Raw genomic sequence first — 25,310 nt, 5'->3', positions numbered from 1 at the left:
GTTACATATATATTTGACGTGAAATTTCCATCGAGCACGCGTTGTAACCGACGATCCTGAATAGCGAATTCAACCGACATCCAGGACGTGCTGAGCACGATAGAGAGATAAAGAAAGGTCGTTGAAAGGAAAAACTTGAAAATGAGGTTTTCCTTGATAGAGTGTCCTATGTTTTCCTCTTTTCATTTACGCGGAGGAATATTTTAGCTTTGAATTGTATAATTTTATACATTATAATAAAAAAAATTTGCATCATATCTATACAGTTTCTGTGTTATAATACATATACAATTGTCATGGATTTGTTGTTTACTTTTGAATAAAAGTTTTAAGAACTTATAAATAATATGACATATTTTTTACTCGTTGATCTCTTCTTTTATAACGCAAATTTTTATAATGTTGAAAAAGTATATTTCTTATATATACATTTTACACTACTTTTAATATTAATTTGAATATGTGTATTGTATATATATATATATATATATATATATATATATATACTGCAATTTTCCAAACTCAGTAAGTAGCAGCAGGTTCTGGCATTTAATACTTAAAAAGAGAAAAAAGAGACTTTGAATTTAATCAGGCGAAATGGTCTTTGTCGAGCTCGACCACATACTGTGGCTTGGCTTTTCATTCTTGGCTATGAAGTTAGGTTTCGTCGTCGACACCGCTGCGCGAAATCTTGTGGTCAGTAGTGAGGATCAGTCTTACGTCAGACGTGCAGCGTGACAGACATGTGGAGACGCGCGAGTCTAATAAAAGCAGTTATTTTCATCTATTTTTAAGTTTTATTTTTTTGTTCGCATTTTCTGTTAAAGATTTAAATATTGAATTTTTATGCATCGCGTAATTAATATATTTTTATGCATACATTGCAATTTTTAATATTTAATTATCAAAGAATAATAACTTTGCTTTGCATTCGAATTATATTCGATTAAATTAGAGAAAGATATATATCACCTAGTGTATATGTGTGTGTCTCTATTAAGAACTTGAATTCTAAAGGAACCTTATCAAAAGGACACAACTTGGAATTATCCTTGTATTTTAAAAGTATATGTTTTTGCATCACATTGATGCACCGATTATCACGAACATCTCATTCGCGACAATAAATTCCACAAACTCTTTATCACAATTGCTTTATCGTTACTTCACTCCTTTCAATTTTGCGCTATTCGTGATCGTGTAAACATCGATCTTTGTGTTTCTATGACATCATGTCGTCAAGCGCGACAAATAAAAGCCCCGGACCCCCGTACATATGACACGAGTTCTCGCAGGCGATATTTAACCAGTCGGTTTGAGTGTGTCAAACGTACTAGTCGATAATCGCCTTCGGCGAAAATTGATGGCGGAATACCGTCGCCTGTGGAATGCACTGTTTTCGAAATTGCAATGTCAGAGCGACGACGAAATATGAGCGGAAGCAACGATGTCAACGCTAGTTCACGTTTCTCTTATTCGTGTCAATAATATTGATTTACTTATTATAGATATTTTTAATCAAATGGGTAACTACATTGTGTTCTTTCAATTATGTATAAGAGCGGCATTTTAATCAATTTCATCAATTATTTAATAAATTTCTCAACTGTGAATATAACGTACAATTATTTTTTACATATATATATTTCGTTGTAATAAATCCATCAACGAGTAATTGCATATCAATTGTATAAAATATTTTGATTTTAATGTAGGCAGCGAAACATTGGATAACTAATCAATTGACAATGTATTAATAATTATCTGTAACAATGTTTATCACTATTTTACTCGTAAAAAGCATTCTATAAGATAATCATAATAATAATGAGATATGTTATTACACTTATTTATATTATAATATTAAATCACATTAATCTACTTAATGTAATTACCAATATTTTCATTGACAAACGTTAATCCCCGTCTAATTACCTTTCTCAATTGCTACTTTCCCCTTTACCAAACCTGCAAAATAAGTATATCACTTTAATTCATCACGCATTGATTCTTATTTTATAAACATTCGTTCTGCTAAAAGCGAGAATCTCTCATCTCGTATCTCATTAAAACTACTTACATTTTTCTTAATTTTATAATTCTAAAAACAAACATACAATTTTTGTGTATTCTACTAAAAATATACTAATAATTCTATATAAAATCATTACTAAATCAAGATTAACCGCAAAAATACAATATTTACATTATTCAATCAAAGTAAAATTTATCATAAATTTCAAAAAAAAAAATCCATTTTTAAGAACTCGATCCAAACGTTTCATGAGTGAATGAATATGTAAATCTTTCGCTTCGGAAAAACCTCGTGAGAAATACGAAGCGCTCTTTTTCTTCTGTATAAATAAAACTTGTATAAATCGCGCTTTTCGTCGTGGCGTCGAACGTAAAGGCAAACTATCACAGCATTCGCCACGAGAACGCGCGGAATCGCTGGAGCGCATTCGACGAACGGGCGAGTTTTTATCAAGAGTGTAGAGACGTAAAATTTTAGTTAAATTTGTGTGTGTCTATTTTTAGTGAGAGCTAATTTTAGAGAGCTTTCTAGAGTTTTTATTTTACACCTAATTAAACAGCACTTTTAAAACGTGTCCATGTGTATAGTGTCCATACTGGAATACATGTTGGGCACGCTGCTGTTTCTACTGCTTTGGCCAAAGATGGTCGCGTCGACGCCTTCGTCGTCCAGCTCCTCCGAGAAATTTACCAGAACCTGCATGCATTTAAAAAATTTTAGCAAAGTTTAATATTGTGTAAAAAATTCGCTTTGATTAAATAAAATAATTTTTATGAAAAATTGTCTTATATACAATTCGCTATGAAAAAGTTTGATGGAAATTTTGAAAGTTTTAATTTCAATAATAATTATATCATTAAAATAATTTGTTTGTAATATTTTGTTTCAATACACGTTATATAAAAATATTGATATATATAGATATTGATTGCAACGTCACTTTTTTATAGCAACGCGCAGTTTCCGATCAAAGCTCGCGTTTTGTGATTATCGCGACTGCGAGTCGCGAAGTTCCTTTTCGCGAAGACTACGCGTGCGAACTTTTGATCATAGGGTCGTTGCAGTTTCGCGCGTGCTTTTCGCTGAAGCACGATTTCTGCAACGATGCGGAAGGGACGGAAGCGGGATGAAGGGCGAAGCGACTCTTCTTGCCATGAAGACCCATAAAAATCTCAAAACTTTTCTGACCGGCCAAGTTTGCCTGGTTATACGTACAAGCCCGTCGCGATGCAGCAAAAAATTCCCACTTTGTTTGCGAGATTGCCGTACCGTCTTTGCATCACGACAAGAAATGCATTTACATAATGTCCTGACGTAGCAGGCGACTGCTTGAAATGGATTTTTTTCGGAAAATATATACGCCGTGAATCTCAATTATTCGACAGTGTTCAATATTAAAAACTATTGACGCTCGTATTGCAATATAATTATTGTAACACGAGAGAAATAAAGTAAAAAAAATAAACAGCCTGTCTATAATAATATGCAAAATATCACACACCTTTATGAATAAAATATAGATTTTAAATACTTCTTTTGAGAACTGTACTTTATTAAATCTCTCATGAGTATAAATAAACAATTATATAAGATTTTACAATCTCCTGCTTGATTTACTAAATTGATTCAATTTTTATTTTTAGCAATTCTCGATAACTGACAGTTCTTTGGCTTTGTGACAGGATCAATATTTTCGTAATTTATCTTCTAACAATAAGTATATTTGAAAGGATATTTGTGATTCTTGCGGTTTGCTTCATATATTTTACCCTCTAATTTTCAATAGATGAATGCATGCATTTGCGAAACCTTTAAGAAGACATGCAAATAGTTTTCCAGCAATAGCATTGCAGCAATCTAGAACTTCTTAGATTCGGCCTGACCCAGTTTACTATATCGTACTTGGAACTTAATTTATATTCCGAACCGTGCTAACTTGAGCTGTTGCTATTGTCGTTACTGTAGAAGCTTACAAAACAACGGGGTTTATAGCAGCCCTTAATGTTCGCACGGACTAAGTTTCAAGAAGTAGGGATGAATACGTGACACAAGTTTATATTTAACGACGATTTAAATACACCTAGGAGAAGACAGGAGAGAGAGAGACGATTCCGAAGCGATGGCGCGCGTAAACTTCTTTCTCGTTAACAACAATTAGCAACAGTAATCTTGAAAGCGTTATATTGTATTTAAAAGAACGTGCGCAATTGCACGGTAAATGGCGGATCAATATTTTTAGAATAAACCAATTACGCAGAAATTGCAAAGTGTCACGATCTGATAGATCGATCGTATTATTTGTCGAGGAGCGATTCTATTTCTGAAAATGACAAAAAGGTTCCATAAAACTTCCACTCATCGTATTCAAGTACTGAATTTTTCTTACTCCGGTCGCTACGTTATAAGTGATCAATGAAGTTTTCATAATTCATCGTATTCGACGACGCGCTTCTTCTATGAATCTCTCATAATCTTAGTTCATTCTCGAGAATATTGATATTTTATTCGTAAGCATTTATTTTCATCTCACACGTGTCTTTTCCAATAGATTTCTTAAATTACGTAAATTTACGACGTTTATTTTCAGCCAAATTTTTGATCGGTTGAATTTTCAATAACGCGAACGAGAGCAATATAGTTTATAATAAGTTTTTAAGAAATAAAAATTTCTCTCTCTCTCTCTCTCTCTCTCTCTTTCTTTCACTGCCGTTTCACGTTTCTCCGCGTTTCGCGGAAATTAAATCCCGCCTTTTTTATCACGGTCGATCGATCACTCAAGCGACGATTTCAATTCCCGCTTTTCCTCAAGCGTCGACGGTTCATTTCGATCTCGAGCCGTTTCTTCGAGTTTTCAGACGCTGCAGAATCGCGACGAATAGTTGGAAGTGGATTGCGCGCACACTTTTAGGGCCGTAAGATCTACATACCCACACCGGCAATCTGAGCTGTCGCGCAACTCGCGTGATTTATGATCTTTACTCGCAGCCAAGTCGCGAAATGCCCTGATTGATGTATTGTGAAAAAAATATACAAAATAAATAAAAATTTTCTATCGTTAATATTCCATTTCTACGCTTCTATTTTATCTCACAAATATTTATATTTGCGTATCACCTGCCGCAATAAATTCTTAATCTACGTGTGTATATAAACGATAAAAATCATTTTTCTCCACTACCAACGAACTAACAAAACGGATTAACACGAAATAAATTTTAGCAAGTAAATTGAGATAAAACAACGATGAATAATTTTATATAGCGTAAACATAAAAGGCAACTTGCTATAAAGTTTCATTCTAATTTAATTTCATTGTCTGTAGCCGGTTCAGAGTCTGTAGAGAGTCTGTAGACTTCTTTAACAAAAACTAAATTCGAGCAGAGAAAGCAAAGAAATTGCATCAAAAGCTTTTTGCGTCATTGTGGCCACTTTTTAAGTTAATATCGTGTTCCTCATACGTAAATTTTCTTTGTGTGCACGATGCAGCTAAATATTCCGCATTTTTCAGATTTCACTTATTGTTAGATATGTTGCAGTTTGCGCCGTGAAAATAATTAATAGCTTAATATTGCCACATTACATACATACACACGTACATCTTGCGTTTGAGAGCATGTTCATTAAAATTAACATTTTGATCGCGTTCTCTATAAGAATTTAAAAAGTTTTTTAATTAATTTCAAAATTAAAAAAATTTTCCTTTATTAACCGCCTTATGCAAATGCAAGCGGGTAGCCATTTTACGCGCGGTAAACTTCGCAAAGAGTCGCGAAAACGCGGAAGTTTGGCGGTAAGAAAGAGGGACCGAGCGAAATGTAAATTTCGACTATCCACGTAGATACATGCATCTTCCAAGAAAATGCGCAACCCTCTAGGCGCCGTTCGGACCATCTCGTATATACGTATATAACTCGTCCATTCGTAAATTGTAACACACAGGTCACTCACTTACACGTCAGTCGCGCGTGTTTGTCGTGTTTTAGAAATTTTTTTATTTCCCGAGCGTAAACGCGGGAGTTTTATGCGCGAGAGAGAAAAAACCACGAGACGTCATGTACGTCCGTAAGTTTACGAGTATATACGAAGAGATAGGAGCAATTCACACAATTTTGTACAAAATGTGGCGCCCCAAAAAAAAAGAGGCGCGTAAAGAAAAATTTGAGCAAGATGATAAAACGCTTTCTTTTTTTTTTTTTTTTTTACAGGTATATTAACGCGCTCGTACAAAAGTTCGCGACTCATAATTTCTTTTTAAATTTAATCGCATATTAATTATCGTGCAAAGTTCTAAATGTTCGGCGAACGATATCGTTAAACACGCGCGACTCGAGAAACGATGCAGGTGACTCCGGTTCTTCGACATGCATTTACGATGGCGCTGACTTGCGTATGTATGTATATACCGACAATATATACCGATTTGCCGACAATGCACGCAATCCCCCTCGCATTGAAGCGACGTCGAAAGACAATCGTCGTTGTAATGCCCGATGTGCAAAGGCTTCGAGAATGCAGGCGGAATGTAAAGGAACGTATCGCGAGTATGAGATTTACACTCGGCAGTCTCGAGGAGATTCGGGCTTCATTATTCGGACGGTGAACTATTTCCAGGGCAGAGAGTGAGCGGTTAATTAACAACAGTTTTCGCAGAGACGAGAGGAGGCTGTGCGCGTTACAGCTATCCGGAAAGCATTTAGGCGAGAGCTTAGAAGCAGTCAGCCGGGTGTGGGCGAATTTCCCGCATCCCCGGCATTCTGCCACCATCCCTTTCGCAGCTTGTAAACCATCGCGAGGCTGTATGTAAGCGAACTACGAGACGGCGGATCCATTAATATCCGTCGAGATCGGTGGGACGAAAACGCGGCTCGTCTTTGGACGACAGCAGGAGGCGTTATAAACCGGCGGTGCATCATCTGATGCAGACAAGGCCTCAGAATATCCGCCGGATTATCAGCCGAGATTCGCGGCAATTATGCGTGTGCTTGAAATATTTTAAATTAGATACGATATAATTCGCGTGATGTTAATAAGTTGGGGGTTGAAACTTACGCAACTTGACGCGTATAATAAACTAATCCCCGAAAGCGTATCCGAAATAATATACGTCGCAAAGTTTCATGAGAGGCGAGAAGAAGCACTTGAAACCCAAAACTGTTGAGGATCCGCGAAACAACGCTGCTTTGTTGAATTGGATTCACTGACCTGATCCAGCGAGCTTTGTGTGAGTGTGTAGTCCGTGGCCTTAAGCTCCTCCGCCAACAGCTTCACCATGTTGAAGCTCACGCTGAGCGTCGTGTCTTGGCTCCGTGGTAGCAAAAGTCGGGCAGCCGTTGCCTGCCTCGAAGAGATCATCGCCTGTGGCAGATATTTCAAGATAGCGCTCCTAAGATTCGTAGGGGAAACTGGTTGGCCGAACCTCAGGAAGATAACGTATCCTTCGCCGAATCTAAAAGTCCAAAATGAGATTTTTATTTTTCGAGTTTTTCAAATTTTCGACACGCCTCAAAGCAATGTTTAAATTCATTCTGACGAAGTAACGACGCTAAAATTATGCAAGATTAAAAAGACGCAAGAGATTGCGGGGATAAAATTATAATAAGAAAAACTGCTTTCTTTCTTTTTTTTCTGATATTCACAATCTATTTGCTTTCCGGTTGCGTTCGATCGCATGGGACATGGATCTATATTTCAAAGTCTCGTCCTCGGACAAAAGACGCGGGAGATAAGCTTCCGCTGTGTCTTCTATACTATAACAAAGTGCATTCACTATTCTGTATCATTCAACGTACTCTCCTCGAGAGCGGATTGCAAGATGGGCTACTAACGTGAACAAGACCGAATCGTAAATTCTACCCTCGATGGCGAGAGACATCGCAGGAGAGAGAAAATCGGCGTGAAAGAGAAGATAAAAGAACACTTTCCGAGATTTTTCTCGAAATACTTTGGGTTGTTAGCAATTTCATATTTACGACGTTATTTTAAATGGGCTATGCCGAATGCATTTAGAAACTGAGATAAATAGATCTCTTTTTCTACATGTATACATAACTGATTTCGATCAGAAATAACTAGGCGCCTTCCTTATATTATTGTAATAACGCTGACATATTAATTAATTTATGTAAATACCGTGCAATTTTTTTATTAAGCGGATTAGAAAAGGCTTAACTTTTTTAATCGTAAAAAAGACTATTGTTATATAAAATTTTCCTGTTAATAAAAAAATATTTGTAAATCTAAGCCAGCGATTCTGTATAACGAATTTTAGCCTTCGTCTTCTCCACGTTTTATTTTATTTTGTGTCGCTTTTGCCTTTTCTCGTGAAAAGGATTATTCAACGGATGGAACGGTATAAATATAAGATGCTTCGATTGAGGCAACTTCGTTAAGCACAGAACATAAGTATACGCCCATAAGTTCTCGAGTCACTTCGGAAGACAAAAAGTTGCAAACAAAAATGAAGGATCAAAACCGGTGCTGAAAGCGCCGAGCTATACGGTTTACAAGTCTTCTGGGAAATATCCGGTCGCGAAATTAAAAGAAACGCGTTATTCTGCGAAGATATACCAAGTTCGATGTAATCTTACTTGTGCTTCAAATGTTGCGGCGTTCCTATACACCTGAGACCGGCCCTGGCGAGGATTCCTACCCTCGTGCAAAGGTTTTCGCATTCGGCGACACTATGCGAAGTCAGGATGACACATCCTTGATTCTTCGTCACGTGTCTTACGGCTCTGGCTACGAGATTCTTTGTGGCAGGATCCATTCCGCTAATGTACGCGCGTACAACAAATATTATTTTCAGATAAGAAATATATGTCGGCTCTCAATATTATTAATAATAATAATACATGAATTTTAAATCGGCCAATAGAGCCCAAGCGCGAAATATTATTTTACTAACGCAAAGAATTAAGCATCTACATAGAGAGTTGATGTAATGGTTAATTAACGGATAATTATAATATTATGCCGAGCGAAAAGTACCTTGTAGGTTCGTCCATGAGAACAATTGACACAGGTGCCATGACACTTACAGCGGCGCATAACTTCCTTTTATTACCGCCGCTAAGACCACTGATCCTTCGATGAGCGTACTTGAGGAGATCGAATCTCTTCAGCGTTGTCTCGACAGCCTAAAATTATTTCAATTCCGAGTTTTTATTTACAAATATTTGAACTTGATTTTTTTCTTCTGCAACTTGAATGTAAAAGAATCTGAAGTAATTTTTAAGCAACTTTATCTTCAAGTTATCTTCAGCAACTCTCAAAAAATGTCAAATATTACGAATCATTAATACAAACACATCTTCCCAGCAAACACAGTATATAAATGTTATATACTTAAGCATGTTACATGTAACGTATATGTTAGTTGTAATTTCCCACTCATAGATGTAACATTTTTAATATTACATATATTACATTGTAGTTATATTGTCATTATATCCCAAGATAGCACTGACTTATCAATACATCAATGTGCTATTTGGTATATAATTACAATATAACTATAATGTATTAATATATGTTATATTAAAATGTTACATCTATGAGTGAGAAATTACAACTAACATGGATGTTACATGTAACGTACACGTTATATTACCTGTTATATTCCGTTTTATTATAGCAATGTAACAATTATATATCGGTGTTTGCTGGGTTAATTAATACTAATTTAAATATTTTTTGTGAGATTAAACATAATTTGTTAATACCTTAGGAACATTATTCAGTCCGCAAACTTCTCCATGAACCGTCAGACACTCATGGGGAGTGAGAAACCCGTCCAAAGAATCGCTCTGTGGACAGTAGCCAACCTCGCCGTTGCACAGAGGTCCGGCGCCAATCTCGCTTCCTTTAAGAATAATCTTCCCGGCCGTAGGAATGATTTCCGTTGTCAGCATTTTGAACGTCGTGCTTTTTCCCGCCCCATTCACCCCCAGGAGGCCGAAGCATCTTCCCGCTTGTACGCCAAAGCTTAAATTTTGCACCGCGACATTTGTCCCGTATACGCTCTTATATTCCTTCCTCAGCTTCACGGTCTTCAGGGTGTCATCGACCATTCCAGCCTCGATTCTCAATCTTTCCCTGGCGACGTCGTCGTCCTCTTGCACGACCTCGTAACTAACCTTCTGTTTCTTCAAGTCGGGCAAGATGCGACACTCGATCATTATATTCAGCGTGAATAGAACCGCGCCGATGACAGCCAGGAAAACGTAATGAAGACCGAGAAGATCCCAGCCGAGGGGTGACTTGTAAGTGTCCATGTGAAATCTCTGCAGTAATTCGGAGGTGATGTCGTTCCTCGATATCTCGACTAACGCGTCGCCGAAGGAGTATTGCGGGAAGATCATGAAGGTGTAATGCAGAACGTTTCTCACGTCTTCGGCTGCTTTAGTTTTACCGACAATATCGAACACCAAAACTGTCGCTAGGCAAATCACGCCCATGAAAGTATTTACGCAGAAGAGCACCATGTTGGACAGACTCGAGTCGTCGAAAGCTTTCTCTGCTAAATGCGAAAATGGTATTGCCGCCCATCTAAAGAGAGAGAGATTCATAAATTTTATAAAAGCTTCTCTCTTTTTATCTCTCATGTTGAGTTTGTGTAAAAATGAAAAGTTAATCGTGCAAATACTTACGCAAATAAAAATAATAAAAGAACGATACCGCCGAGATTATCTTTTGCAACGTAGGCTGATAAACCGAAAATTTCGAAAACAATTACCGCCAAGCAAATAGCACAGCCAAATACCTAAAACAGAATATTATTATAAAAGTATTTTTTGAAAATGTATGAATTTTCAGTCGACAGAATACTGAAAAGAATTTTGTGCGCATGTTGTTTAATAACTTACTATGAAATCCCAAATTAAAACTGTCGTCCAATATGTAATAGGATGAACTCCAGCCAAATAGAATATTCTCTTTTCTTCTGATAATCTTTCTCTCACTAACTCCTTTGTTCCCTGAGCTCCAACTAAACTAAACGCTATTAAAAGTACTACGGCCACACCGACATCCGCCACATGTTGCAGCCTAAAATAGAAATAAAATACTATTAAATGTAAAATTTTTGAAAATATTTTTAGATTGACTTTTAATTCAATTATTATAAAATTTGAAAAAGTAAATTTAATATCCAAACATCTTATATATATATATTATTATTTATGTATTATACCCGTAATATTAGCCAAGAAAGGCAAACGAAAGTAGCATTATTAATGATGTAAGGTTTCAAGCAAGACTAGCGACTGAAGCGACTGAAGCTACGACGAAACGTTGAGACCGACTTGCTGTCGACATGAATACTAAACGACACGGTACGTTAATTAAAAGTAAACGAAACATCTACGCTGACGTGAGCTGATTCGTTCGTCGACTTATTCAGTTCAAAACTTTAACTGCGCGCAAACATATTCGCTTATCCGTTTGAACAAATCTGCCCGCATCTCCTTCTCTCTTCCTCTCTCTCTCTCTCTCTCTCTCTCTCTCTCTCTCTCTTATTCATGTAGAAATCTATAATTGATTAATCTCCGAACACACGCGGCGAAAAAGTGGCGCGATAAAAAATATTTTTGTTCGAGATTTTCTCGTAAAATTACAGATTTATCGCGGCATTAAAGTTAACGCTCACAAAGTAGTTCGGTTCAGCTGATCTCTTGATAGCTTCAAGGGATGATTGAGTGTAGTTAAGTGTCCTTGCACCCCGGATGCTCGTAGGATTGCCTCGTTGAGGGCGTTCAGATACGATGGCAACGAGTGGTGGCCCTTGTTATTGTACCAAACGACAAAAAGAGGATCCTCTTTAACAGAGTGTGACAGAGACCAACCGCCGTATCTGCAAGCCAGTTATTTCTGAAAAACTTTCGAAGCGAAATTCCCGAATTCATTTAATTCTTTCATCGCAAAAAATCTACCGTTTCTCTATATACTCTTGATGCGTCGAAACGATCCAGTCTAAAGTAGGCCGACCAGGTAAGGTCTGAAGGAGACCTTCGACAGCTTTAGAAACACCTCGACAAGATTGTTGACCATCCAAACATTCGCAGGTTCCGGTATCCTGCATAATAATTCGAAAGATAAAAATGTTTACAAAATTACTTTTAACTCAATTAAAATTTCTTTAAATTTCATACAAAAAATATTATGCATTCGTACGTTAGGTAAAGTTTGCCATGCACCCGCGTAATCATCTCCGAAGCGATCGTGCAGTTGCATTGATACATGTTGTAGAAACGGATCGTTACTGTCATCAATACTGCAATGAAAACATAAAACAGATTTTTAATATCAAGAAAAATGGAATATATTTGTTTAATAATTAAAAACTCCATGTAATATAGATATAAAACTAGTTAATATAATTTTTACGTATGACTTAATTATGAACTAGAAAGATAATAATAATCAGAGAGATCTTTATCACATTTTTGTTTCTATCTTTTCTTTTTGTTAAAATTTCGACTTCCTACCCACCTGTAAAAGTAAGTCGGATGAGTGTCATAAAGTTTGGGAGTCAAAACCAGAGGTGGTTCGTCCTCGGATGGTGGTCGTATTAGAGAAAATCCCATGGCGACTGCGACGAACATGGTCGGTAAAATGAGCGCTGCCAACGGTGCTCTCCAGTCTCTCGCGAAATGCCATACCTTCTTTTTTATCATGGCCTTCATTTGTCGTATCGGCGAGGGTTTTATTATCATCTCCGTAGAACTTAAATCGATGTCATCATTTGGCATGGGAATTTCTGCACATAAAACCATTCTTTCTATAAATGTGTATGTCGAAAATTAATTAAATTCTATTCGCAACATTCAGTAAATCTATTTTTTTCTGTTGTAATCTTGATTCATTTAATTAAATACCCGAGAAATGAAAACTTCTAAACTTTTACACATAAGATAATTAATATAGGTTTATTTATTTTATTCTTTATATTTATTTCTAGTCTTTCTAAATTCTCTCCAAAAAATCGATGATAAAAAAGTTAACTTTTATTTTGTTTTTTATAAATGTTTTGCAAAGTGAAATTTCTTCTACGGCATGCATACATAATGTGAAACATTTCTCACCAACGTGCTCTATTACGGCGACACTATCTTCATTTGCTTTGACAATACTCGATTTGTTGTCTGCTCTCGTGCAAAGATCCAAGAAGACTCTTTCCAAAGTGTCGCACTCCAATGAGAAGTGCGAGAATCCCAAGAGCTTACGATTGTCTTCCAATGACTTTGCCGCTTGCGCGATGCTGAAACACCGGCTGGTTTTACTCAAAAGCAAACGCAGATGTTTAACCGATTTCGTTTCGAGCGTACTCTCGACTATGATTATAACAATTTCTCCTAAGATAAATCACGAGGCTTGAAACGTCAAATATTTGTAAAGCCGGAATGAATTACAAGCAGCCCGTAGCGTTACTGTAAATCATTGTAAAATGAGTAGATTTTATCTAGGACTTCTCAATCCTTATGTAATGTATTATACGCGAGTATATAAATACGCAAATCATATGCAAAATTGAATTGGAAAATGATGGAACATGATTCAAAGAATTTGAGCCTAAAATTCATTAATTCTCACACGATATTTATATCAAAATAAAAATTAATATAGTGCAGGTATTTACTCGTTGTTCATGCCATTGTTTCCTTGAAAAGGCAACGTGACGACGACCTCCGACTCGGATATTTCATTCATCGTGACATTTGGAACAACCTCCTCGACAATCGTGCGAAGAGTCTTCAAATCCTTTTTGCCGATTGGCTCTCCTATTCCTCCTACCCCTGCGTCTCCATTGGGACAATGCTCGGCCGGGAAGGATACGTTTAATCGGTATCCTCTGCCGTGCGTCATTTTCAAAGACAGTGGTGAACCAGTACACAGGATCTTTCCTTTGTGCATCACCACCACGGTGTCGCTCAGCATGTCGGCCTCGTCCAAGTGATGGGTCGAAAGGAGCACGGTCCTACCGATCCTGTGTTGGTCGATCAATCGCCAGATTCGTCGTCTAGCCGCGGGATCCACCCCGGCGCCGGGCTCGTCCAGAATCACTAATCGTGGCGAACCGAGGAAAGCGAGAGCTACGCAGAGCCGACGTCGTGTACCACCCGATAAACGTGACACGGGCTCGTGTTCTTGACGTCCGAGCTCCAACGAAGCCAGCATTCTGTATGCAGAACGAAGGAAACTTGTAAATTTATAAAAATTTATAAAAATTGGAAAATTATTGATTTTCTAGAATTTAGAAGAAAGAAAAAATTAATATTTTTTCTAAATTACATATAACTAATCGAGAAAAAAAAATTGTAAATTGTTTATAATTATATTATAAATTAATAAATGAAAATATACATATATTATAAATTAACGATATCTTACTCGTTAACGTGCTTCTGCATGTCAGCATTATTATTGCCAGATTTCTTAAGTTTCCAGTAAAAAATCATATGCTCCCTCGGCGTCAGAGTTCCGATGAGCACATTTTCTTGAGGACACACTCCTATATCGGGCTTGCAATTTTCTTCTCCATTCAGACGAATCTCGCCGCTGGTCGGAGCGACCATACCTGTGAGCATCTTGCTGTAAATAAAAAGAACGTAATTAGCGAAAATGTGTTAATATATTAAATTGTCTAATTAGCCGGGAAATTAACGCGCAGCTTAATTAAGACGATTAACGTACATAATAGTCGTCTTTCCTGCGCCATTTCTGCCAAGTAAACTTGTCACTTCACCCTCGCAGAGCTTTAAAGTAAAGTCTTCCACGGCCACAACGTTGCCTTGCTCAGTTTGATAAACTTTCCTGACACCCTCGAATTTTACGCCAATTTGCTTCTCTGTCACCGTCAAGCTGCTGATATCGCTCTCGTCATCTACATTCCGCAACAAGCGATAATTTGTTTTTACATCCAGTCTTACGATAAATGACGCTCTTGCACAAAAGCTCTTACCAATTTCACATGGCTATATTTTGAGAAAAGCAAGTTTTTGAAATCACTTGCATAAAGAAGCAAACTCTGTACTAACAAGTATAAATTTCTCTCTGAACATTGAACACAATTCCGATACTTTGAATCGCGTCAATTTCGGAGGACAAACACGATGTATAACTTTAACTACATTCCATGCGATGTGTGCATGTGACGTGCATTGCAGATATTGCGTAAACTATAAATTCAAGAGATATAATGAGAATAGAATAGATACGAATGCTCACCTGACTCTATAATACTTGCCAATTGTAAAAATGTATCTAATTAATACAATTAAAAAGAAGATTGAAAAAATGCAGCATTCACATAATAAAGCTCATGCGATTTATGTATACATATTTGAACACAAAATGCAACAAAACATGAAAAAAGCGTGATGCATACTTGTAGCAATAATAAAGGGGGTAAAATTATGTTTCGCTATGCGAAAAAAATGTCTCTAAATATCACAACAAACAATATAGCCGATCGAATATGTGTATATCGGAGAATAAGTCTTCTTCGCAGGTAATCAAATAACGCGGCGGGTCTTCAAGAAATACGAAAGTCGATAAAATTTTCATAAGGAGGTCAAAGTTTTAAATGATTATACACGCCGTATGAAAATTTTTCAACGATAATTTCCCACGCGGCCGTGCTCCAAGGGAACGAAGTTTAACCCAGTTTACGGCGCGTCTATCATAAGCGTTCTCCTTTTAGTCTCGTGCCAGCCGATATACGAACTCGTCGACGACATGCGAGCGCGAAAAGCAAGTCGAAAACAAACTTTCGTGACATGCGTGTGCGCGTAGGAGTGTGATACCTTGGTAAGCGGCTGAAGGATGGAGAACGTCGTTAGTGAAATAGAGGTTGTTGACGAAGGCGAGGTAGCTCGGTCTGCCATAGAGAGAAGGTGTGCCGGACCACCATAAGCTACGGCACCTCAAACCGTGAAAACCCCTGCCTGGAAAATTATCGGTAATGCTCGTCCATTTTAACTTACCAAACATCTTCATCGATTTCTCTTATTAAACGATGTACTCTCGTCATCTCGGGTTCGTCGTCTGGACTTTTCTGGCAGGTGTATTTTGTATTTATATGACGGTATATGAGAAGTGTATGTGTGCAAAGTTTATGAGAGTGTGATAGTATCGCATATCCAAATGATAAACGTGATTGTATCATTTATTATTCATCTGTACTTAAACCATGCGGAGAAAATTATTAGAATATTTTTTACTGATAATATTATCAAATTTTATTTTAATTAAAAAATAATCGCATAACTTACATCTGTAAAATATTTTTCTTGAATAAATATAAATTAATGAATTAATACACTTAAATATAAAGTAGGTTTCTTATAATTGTTTTTGTAAAATAATTTGTATAATTTTTAATATAATTAAAAAATTATTAAAAAATTATTTGTATGATCTTGAAAAATGGATAGTTTTAATTATTGAACAACATGTCATCGCAATTTATTTCAAAAATTTTCACCGCATGGTTTTGACAATTTTAGTAATTGTTATCAACGGAAGATTTGTGACAAAAAAGGGCATTAAGACACAGAAAAGTAGATATACAATTCTGAAATACCACCTGCACCGATAAGATTAAAAACTGAAAAATTTTCTCGTTAATAAAGTCAGTCAATCTTATACCAAAGAATTATATTCACGAGTATCAATCAGTTTTTTAAAAATTGTAAATAGTGTCTTTTTCAGTATTAGTCAATCTTTTCTAGTCACGCTTAAAACCTTCACCAGAAGTGTCAAAAATTTATTTCCGAACGTACATCTGAACTGTAGCGAACATATACCTGAATTTGTGTATCTGGTGATTAGATAGCCAATTACGGCATACAGACAACCGTCGAACGCGATCATTAACAACACCAATCCCAAAGACATTGGATCACCAGGACTCGATTCTTCCCACACGTGTGCCCATTGAAGACCGACACCTTGAACTTCCTTTCGTACGGCGTACAGACATCCGTAACAGAAACTGGTGGACATGCTTAAGCACTGAAAAATAAATCATTTTGTAATAATTAATTTCTATTGAACATTTATTTGACAATAGAATATATCAATATATTATTCAAAGTCTGTATGTATAATTTTATATTAGCGCATCATTTGTTTGATTAAAATATTAAATCTTTTTATTTGCATTTGTTCATTTTTATTTTCTAAAATTAAATAAGTAATGTGACTAAATAATGCTCACGATTAAAAGTTTATATCCAAGTCCGAATACAGCTTCCATAGCGATGACAATGACATACGGCATATAAGTTAATAGAAACATGACAACCGTGGTAACTGCGGCAAGACTAGCAGAACTAAATATCGTCGAGATCATATAGCTAAAAAATAGTATTCAAAATTTAAAGCAGGATAAATATATAATCGCGTATGCAAACATATGCAATTATTTCACAATAAAAAATAACATGAAATGGTTATTTACCAAAAAGTAGCAATCGAAAAGATGTAATCGAAAAGTATAATAAGTATTAAGAAAGGATCCGATTTAGGAAGGATTTTTCCAGCGAGTAAAATTAAACTAATGGAGATCATAACAATTGACAGTTCTACAATAGACGTTATGAACCAAGCCAGGGTATTTCGCCATGGCTTTAATCCCATTACGCTCATTACCTGAAAAATTAATCACAACACACAAATAATTAGATTGAATAATAAATACATTTAATAAACACCGATAAAAAATCAAACTTTATATATTAATACACGTAATCGTACCATGGCATTTTGTGATTCTCTTTCCCAAACAATATGCCTGACGGCCGATCCGACGCACATCATTAATGCGAAGAAAAAGCATACTTGCATACCTTGAGATTCATAAAGCGTTGTTTGAAATCTGTAAAATTTATTTTTTTAAGACAATAGATAGAAAAATTTTTGGACGTTAAATAAAGTATGGTTGTCAAAATTCAATAATTAGTAATTTACACCCATTTTTTCAGTATACAGAAATGAAACTGCAGTCACTATACTATCTCATTTGCTCATAATGCTTCATTTTATGCGGACGTTTATTCTATTATAATAACTATAAACTACATTACTTGAAAAGGACCCAAAGTGAGGGTTGAAACGTTATAAGAAGATCAATAAATTGTCTCGACACATATTAATCAATTATTATAAATTATAAAGAGATCATGATTAATAAAGAAATTCTAATTTTTGGCAAATTTATTTATTTGACACTTACGAAATTCTTATCGCACAAATTATGAAATTATTATTTCGATTTTTACTTACGGTATGTATTTCCAACATGGATATGGCATTTGTTGTATGAGTGTCTGCCAATTGAGATCCCTTCGAGCCTTTACCTTCACGATCGCACGATCGACCGAGTCCTGAAGTTGAATGAAACCACGAAGATACCTGAGATGTTCGAGAAAGCTGCTTTCAGGTCCAGGAATCCAAAATTGAGTTTTCAATCGTTTGGTGGATGGCACATAATCCACATCCATACGAATCTTATAGGTGATATTGTCTGGTAATTCGTAATCTAGAGATTTCTTCGCACGACCTGAGGTAGTGTCCAGAAAGATTACTCCGGCGAGAAACTCATTTGTGTCGGTCAAGCGTCTGGCTGCTACTTCCAGTTCCTCTTCCGAAGAAAATCCTATTGTTCTGTTTACAAGCACGCATCCCATCATGTCGTTCAACGCCTCGATCATCGAAATCAAATTCTTCGATTTTTTCAGCCGCCATGCAATCTCGCTGAGATCGAGCTCGGAAAAATCACCTGTATAAGAGAAGAACCATATAGGCTTCTTTTAACTTCACTTTTAAATTAAATCAAAAATAAAGTTTGAAAGTTTTGAATATTGAACAGTACCTTCAAAATTGCCACCACCCATCGTTTTGACAGCAACCTTCATGACGTCGGAGGACATTATACTCTGTAAGTCTTTCAAAGTATCGCCCATCTCCGAGAGACTGGCCAGAGACTTTAGAGTCTTCTCTAAACTATTCACCATGACGCTGAGATGTCCCATCTGCACAAAAGTTTCGTTCGCCAACGTCATAACTTCGGAGATCGCGATAGTATTGGGCGCATAAAGAATCTGACCGCGTAATAGAGGCTTAACGTATGACCAAATAATCTTTCCGACAGGCATACTGAGCACAGTTTTGTATGTTTCTTTGCAGAAACTTGCTGCAATTGAAAGAATTATTTATTTAAATATAATCATTTTTATTTAATAAATCTCAAATTTTTTTTTATTTTATCGCTTTACTTGGCAGAGACTCGAGTTCCTTCTGATCGTATGCCTTATTGGTGTCTTCCAAACTAGAGATAATTTTATAAATCTGTCCATTGTCTTGAAGCATTGTTTTCCCACAAAGCATTTCGCTACCAGTCTTTAGGAATTGCGTACCTGAAAAATATACAGATGCAGAACGTAATGAAAGAAATGGAAAATTGATTCACGAAGTTTAATTCAAAAATTCGATTTAAATATCGTGATGCGTAATATATTATATTATTGACATACTGGATAGCTTTTCTCCCGTCTCTTCCGTATTACTTTCTTCTGTATCATTTCCTAAGGAAAAGCTTCCCGATAGCTTGTCTCTGAAAAATGGAAATAGTTCCGCTGCAACGCCAAGATTATCCAATATAACTTTTCCTTCGGTTTCCGTTAGATTAGCGTTAGCCAATATATTTTTTACATTAGCGCTCATTAACTGAAATAAAGTAAAACATTTTTTTTTAATTCTTGTAATATTTGGAATTAAAATTATATGTGCAATAATTACATTTTTAAAAATATATTCGAAATTTATATTCTTCATCAATGTGATAACAATATTTTGCGTCTGCGAATCCTCCAATTGGCAAAGTACGGAGCTAACTTCATCAGCAGTTGTGAGAGTATTATTGAAGAACAACATATCGCCAAGTTTCTCGGGCGAACAAATAGTATCTTTCATACTAATAACACCGCGTTCTTGCATGAAAACCGCGATCATGTCTATCTTAGCCTGACTTAAAGTAAGCGCGATTTCGTTACTTATGCCAATTTTGTCGATTAAAAATGCTCTCACAAAGTCCCAATTGTCGAACATTTCTCTGATAACATCTGTAAAATATAAATGATTAGAAATAAAAAATTACAACACAATCCAACATGCGGAATATAATTTTTTACATTTCATATTGAGCAGTCCTAAATTTTTGAAAATCTCCATTGACTCCAATGCCGTGATCATGCTATGTAAATCATCGATTACTTCGTGGTCATTTATAAACGGCCTTACATCTTCGAGGAGGTCTTTCAATCTAAAAAAAAGTATTTGTGTACGTCTATATTTTTAAAATGCAATATTAAATTTTGAGAAATTACGGTAAATTACGATAAATTGTTAAGATGCATACAGCAATATAAATCTGAATTTTGTGAGAAAAATTAATAACGTTAATCATCGACATAACTTTATTATCGATTCATATATTTTATCTTCTGGCATATATAAAATGGTATCAAAATATATATACCCGTCAAAGAGTTTGTCGACCGTTTTATCGTTCAATATATTGACTATGCCATCGGCGAGATCGGGGATCCCGAGTACGTTGGAGACGTCCTCGAAATCTATTTTACTAGCGACGTCCAACAGATTCCCGCTTTCTCCGAGGATCGAGGACAGATGACCCAGGATCTCCTTGAGCCAGGTGAGATCCCAGGAGGCTTGGGAACGCCAGAAGGCCTGTTGCCGATTTATGAGGTTCACGTCAAGGCTGCGAGCCAACAGATTTGAAATGTCGGACACCGACGGATATTTGGACGCCCTCGGATCGTATCGGAAAACCTTGCCAGCTCTTTTTGAGCTGAGAAAATTGTATAAAATCGTCGCGTTCTGACAGTCAATTTTTGTCCGGCACAAACTTGTATTCCGATCATTCAGTATCGCGTTCACGTTGATAGTGGCATTCGGCAGAGCAGCGTCGATGTCAGCGAGCTCGGATTTTTTCACCACGTCTCGCAACGGTCGCCAGATTGGTACGTATTTCTCGGACATTCTGGTTAAATTATTAATATTCTCATGGATGCTCGCCGAGTCGAGAATGAAAACGTTCTCTCGCAACATGTCGAGTACGCTCAAAAAGAACGTGATGTACCTTGAATTGTAGCGACGAGTTATTTTATCGTTGATAAAATTAATTTATCTGTCGCATATAATGTGTGACGAGAAATAAAAGATACTTACAATCCTGGTCGAGAAAACGTACGACCGCCGACGAATTTGTAAAAACAGTTGGTCACCTTGTCATGGTATGTCTCATTTTGGAATTCGATTATAATATCGGCGACGTAATGTAAAGTAGTTTCAAACACGGTTATAAATTCGTTTAGTGTCTTTTTCTTATTCAGCAGTTTATAATCCTTGATCTAATAATTTTTTTAATTAATTATTAGTGTATACTTTCTTTCGCACAATTTGCAATTATTATTTCTTACCATATTGCTCGTTTTATTCCAGTTAAAATCATTGATTAACATTTTGTGAATCTCCGATATATTTAATCGATTCATTTGACAAAATAGATTTGAATAGAGAGTATGATGTATCAGCTGGGAATTTAAGATCTCTAATGGAAGTGTGAAACACCACGTACAATTGCTAAAAAGTCAATAAAAATATCATATAGATTACTTTTGTTTCATTATTAACAAATTAAGCTTGATACTTCTTAATGATGTGTTTGCTTACTTGACATCAGTTTGAGTTTCTAAATAACTTCTCAAAAGCTTCACTGATTTCTTCAGCATCAAATCTGCTAGAGTCCTTGTGTCCTATCGACATTTTAATTTTATATTCATTAATTAAAACACAGTATTTTTTCACGATATTTATATATTTACATTTTATATTTATATATATATATGTACATTTATTAGATTATTTAATTAACTTGTATAGTAAATATTATATATATGTATATATAATATGACGATATATACCTTTTTCTTATAATCCGCGTTAAAGTCTTTTAAAGTGCCTTCCTCGAACGAGGTCCACCAAATAGGAATTTTTAATTGCTTGAAGCCTTCAAATAAAACGCGAACTAAAGTAGTTTGCAATCCACGTACCCTTTGCATCAATTGCATTTCATCTGCCGCTTCAGACATATCGGATGTAAGGCTATTCTGTAAATTAAAATTTAAGAGTATTTAAAATTTGACTCCAAAAACTTATTATTATCATTAACCAAAAATGGTAATCGGATATTACATTGTATTTTCCTTCATAAGGCAATAGATCTGTCCATATCAGATGACTGTCACTCATCAAGATCTTCTGACAAAAATTCGAAATGCTGGAAAGTAAACCCTTCTTCCTCATATAATTAGGCGGGATCAAGTATCGATCAACGTTGCAAGGGTGCACTTGGCCTAGGATAAGCTTGTGTATGAAATCGTCTAGCCTCTCGGACGAGACGAAGGTGTCGACGGCAGTGATTAGGAGATTAGGCGTGTCCTCCACGAGAGTTAACAGAGGCTTAAACTTCGACGTCTCGTGCATGACGCGAAGTTTCTGCCAGGTATCGCCGCCTGACGTAAGATCGATCACGGATTCCAGAAGTTGAAATAATCTGCTAGAGTCGACAAAGAAGCTCGAGTTCACGCGAAATCTGTACAATGAAGAATTTTGATTATTGTGGATCCAGGATTTCTCGGATTTAAGTATCAAGGCCCAGGTTTCATTGGAAAGATTCTTCCACGTCGTCGCGTTGAAGATGTTCGACTTGAGACTCACTCCTGGCAGCGCGGCGGTAAAATTCGAGACGTCGTCCAATAATTTTATTAATGACATGGCTAATGGCGTTGATGTTGAAAAAGTAGTTTTTCGACCAGTAACAACATCCTGATGAAAAAACATGCATATAAAAATATAATTGCAACAACAATTGAATATTTTTTCTTAGATATTTTATATTTACTACTAAAAAAATAAATTTTTAAAAAATTTAAAATTATTAAAAATATTTAACCCCCATTTATATTTATGACTTTTAATTACGTGATTAAAATATTATTTAAATTATATATTTTTTGTCGCGCACGTACATGATATTCGTCGCTCGTGGCGGTCTTCAACAGCTGATAGGGATCGAACGAGCACACTCTTTGTAGAAAATGCGTTCTGTTTGGCGTGGACCAGTAATTAGAATTAAAATGGAGAGTACACATGGTCCTTCTGATATCTTTGAAGGGCATGAATTTACCGGTCGTATAATTGAGCGTGCTAAGAGTAGCAATTAAAGCGATAGTCTCTTCGGGATTCTCTTCCAGAATCTTTAGCAGTTGACGCGTATCGCCGTTCTCCGCCAGTTTCCAAATTTCTAAATTATAGTTATGTATCTCGGCTTTCTTCAAAGCGTCGCCAATGTGCATCAAAACCTCCGACATTCCCTCTATCAGTAATCTATAATTCGACCATTCTTCATCCAATTTCAATTCCTAAAAAAGATAATCACTTGTTGCATCAGTTTGCATCAGAAATGTTCGAAGTGTTAAAACTGAAACTCCCATAAAATAACTTTGAGCATAACAATTATTGATTAACTATTAACCTTGTGAAAAGTGCTCTCTTCGCGCTTAATCTCTAGTGTCTCTCTCAATGTCTGCAACATATGATCCAAGTATCTCTTAGAGAAGGGTGGCTCGATGACTACTTTGTTTTTCATTGTGAGACTGATGCTTCTCGTAAGATCATACAAATCGCCGATCATCGAAGCTACGTAAGATCGATACTTGTTAACGGGTTTCTGCCAGATCGTCGTTTCCGCCATATAAAGATCCGTGTAGACGTTGAAATTTTCAGGATCAAAATCGCAAGTGAAATTTTTCAGGACTCTGTAATCCTCGGCGGTCAGACCGATTCTAACGTCGGACAACCAATCGAACATCATCGAACATGTGATTGCAGTGTTATTTTTCAGCGTCGTGACGATTTGATCGTCGATTACAGGATCGGATATTCCATTTACCAACATCGACAGAATATAAGGTAGCTGATCGTGAAAAATGCTGATAGGAGATTTATTATCAAATCCTAGCAAGGCTAATAAACTGATTTTTCCTACGCCTAAAAAGAAGAATAAATAATATCACAAAGATCACTCAATTATATAAATATTTAGCAATAGCAAATCTTGAAGAATCAGATTAATATTGTAATTAATATAAATGTTACTCAAAAATGCATTTACCACGATTCAATATGTTTGTTATGATACGTGAGCCTTTATGAATGATATTGGAAACGTATTTTAAAAGAATAAGAATGCGATCACTGGAATCAACTGATGGTTTCCAAATTTCACTTGCAGAATGCTCACTGCCAAAAGCTTTGATTGCTTTGTCGATCTCTAAATCGACATGATCCAAGGTATTTCTTCAACAAAAATTAAGGCTTTTAATAATTGTGCGAGTATAATAAATATAATAAAAAATTAAAATTAAATTTCTCTTCGAGCTGGATAAAATTTTAAAAGTTAAATTTAGTCTTTTACTACGCTAACCGATTATTTTCTATTATGCAACGTAAAATATAATTTTTACCTCCAATCATTATGCATGCTTGGCATTCTTTCTTCGATTATATCATCTGCTTCCTCCGCAAGTGTCGTTAAGTACTTGCTCAATTGCGGTTCTTCCGCCAAAACAACTTCTTTAGCATCGTTTATTAAATTATCAAGTTTTGTAATCAATTGTCGAAATTTTCTATAGCCTCGAGTCCAATTGAATGCTGGTAAATCTGCATTTTCATCATGCTCGAGCTAAAAATTAATGTTACGTAAAGGTTCAATATAATTAATAATTTTTATAATTTATTAACTCGAAATTCTGATAAAGTTCTTTATTCTTAAAATTAGATTAGAGTATTGGATTAATAAATAAATACATAGGTATGTCAACTTACAATTTTTCGGACCTTCATTAATACCGGTTGTTCTCTCCACTCTTTAATAAAGAGACTCGGACTGCAACCGATCTTTTCAATCTGTCGTACAACTTCTCGACTTCCATTTCTTAACTCCAAGGCAACACCAACGCTATTGGTTATGACGCAAGGCCACATTGTTTCACGTTCTTTATAATCATCAAGAACCGATATCTAATAGCAAAAATTAGACACAAGATTTAAAATATATTTTGTAAATTAATGTGCGTAGTATTTTTTAATTAATGTTATTTTGTTTAGAATAAATTAAATATATATACAT

The 25,310-nt window shown here is 35.9% G+C and overlaps 1 protein-coding gene across 3 annotated transcripts in view; it reads right to left on the bottom strand.

Moving 5' to 3' along the window:
• Window positions 1-1,567: 1,567 nt before the first annotated feature.
• Window positions 1,568-25,310, bottom strand: part of ldd (lipid droplet defective) — a 36,750-nt gene continuing 13,007 nt past the window's right edge. For 2 of the 3 annotated variants that reach the window (XM_029314253.2, XM_085486266.1), the window contains 37 exons: window positions 25,007-25,201; window positions 24,646-24,863; window positions 24,294-24,478; window positions 23,655-24,169; window positions 23,149-23,541; window positions 22,313-22,945; window positions 22,042-22,227; window positions 21,791-21,873; window positions 21,538-21,700; window positions 21,287-21,468; window positions 20,574-21,197; window positions 20,227-20,357; window positions 19,835-20,157; window positions 19,570-19,762; window positions 19,312-19,452; window positions 18,909-19,229; window positions 18,320-18,815; window positions 17,792-17,912; window positions 17,496-17,686; window positions 17,253-17,391; window positions 16,840-17,047; window positions 15,838-15,978; window positions 14,726-14,915; window positions 14,423-14,623; window positions 13,671-14,210; window positions 13,117-13,292; window positions 12,524-12,791; window positions 12,206-12,305; window positions 11,965-12,107; window positions 11,682-11,885; window positions 10,900-11,080; window positions 10,684-10,796; window positions 9,757-10,582; window positions 9,023-9,171; window positions 8,623-8,805; window positions 7,238-7,481; window positions 1,568-2,731 (listed from right to left, as the gene is read on the bottom strand). In XM_029314253.2, the coding sequence (XP_029170086.2) occupies window positions 2,600-2,731; window positions 7,238-7,481; window positions 8,623-8,805; window positions 9,023-9,171; window positions 9,757-10,582; window positions 10,684-10,796; window positions 10,900-11,080; window positions 11,682-11,885; window positions 11,965-12,107; window positions 12,206-12,305; window positions 12,524-12,791; window positions 13,117-13,292; window positions 13,671-14,210; window positions 14,423-14,623; window positions 14,726-14,915; window positions 15,838-15,978; window positions 16,840-17,047; window positions 17,253-17,391; window positions 17,496-17,686; window positions 17,792-17,912; window positions 18,320-18,815; window positions 18,909-19,229; window positions 19,312-19,452; window positions 19,570-19,762; window positions 19,835-20,157; window positions 20,227-20,357; window positions 20,574-21,197; window positions 21,287-21,468; window positions 21,538-21,700; window positions 21,791-21,873; window positions 22,042-22,227; window positions 22,313-22,945; window positions 23,149-23,541; window positions 23,655-24,169; window positions 24,294-24,478; window positions 24,646-24,863; window positions 25,007-25,201 (9,432 nt within the window). In that variant the 3' untranslated portion in view covers window positions 1,568-2,599. The remainder of the gene's footprint in view (window positions 2,732-7,237; window positions 7,482-8,622; window positions 8,806-9,022; window positions 9,172-9,756; window positions 10,583-10,683; window positions 10,797-10,899; window positions 11,081-11,681; window positions 11,886-11,964; window positions 12,108-12,205; window positions 12,306-12,523; window positions 12,792-13,116; window positions 13,293-13,670; window positions 14,211-14,422; window positions 14,624-14,725; window positions 14,916-15,837; window positions 15,979-16,839; window positions 17,048-17,252; window positions 17,392-17,495; window positions 17,687-17,791; window positions 17,913-18,319; window positions 18,816-18,908; window positions 19,230-19,311; window positions 19,453-19,569; window positions 19,763-19,834; window positions 20,158-20,226; window positions 20,358-20,573; window positions 21,198-21,286; window positions 21,469-21,537; window positions 21,701-21,790; window positions 21,874-22,041; window positions 22,228-22,312; window positions 22,946-23,148; window positions 23,542-23,654; window positions 24,170-24,293; window positions 24,479-24,645; window positions 24,864-25,006; window positions 25,202-25,310) is intronic. The other variant, XM_085486265.1, reaches the window with a different exon arrangement.

Source organism: Nylanderia fulva, unplaced genomic scaffold (genome assembly GCF_048542155.1).
Source record: "Nylanderia fulva isolate GAGA-0341 unplaced genomic scaffold, ASM4854215v1 Scaffold41, whole genome shotgun sequence".
Taxonomy (NCBI): Eukaryota; Metazoa; Arthropoda; class Insecta; order Hymenoptera; family Formicidae; genus Nylanderia; species Nylanderia fulva.
This window is presented reverse-complemented; position numbering and strand designations above follow the sequence as displayed.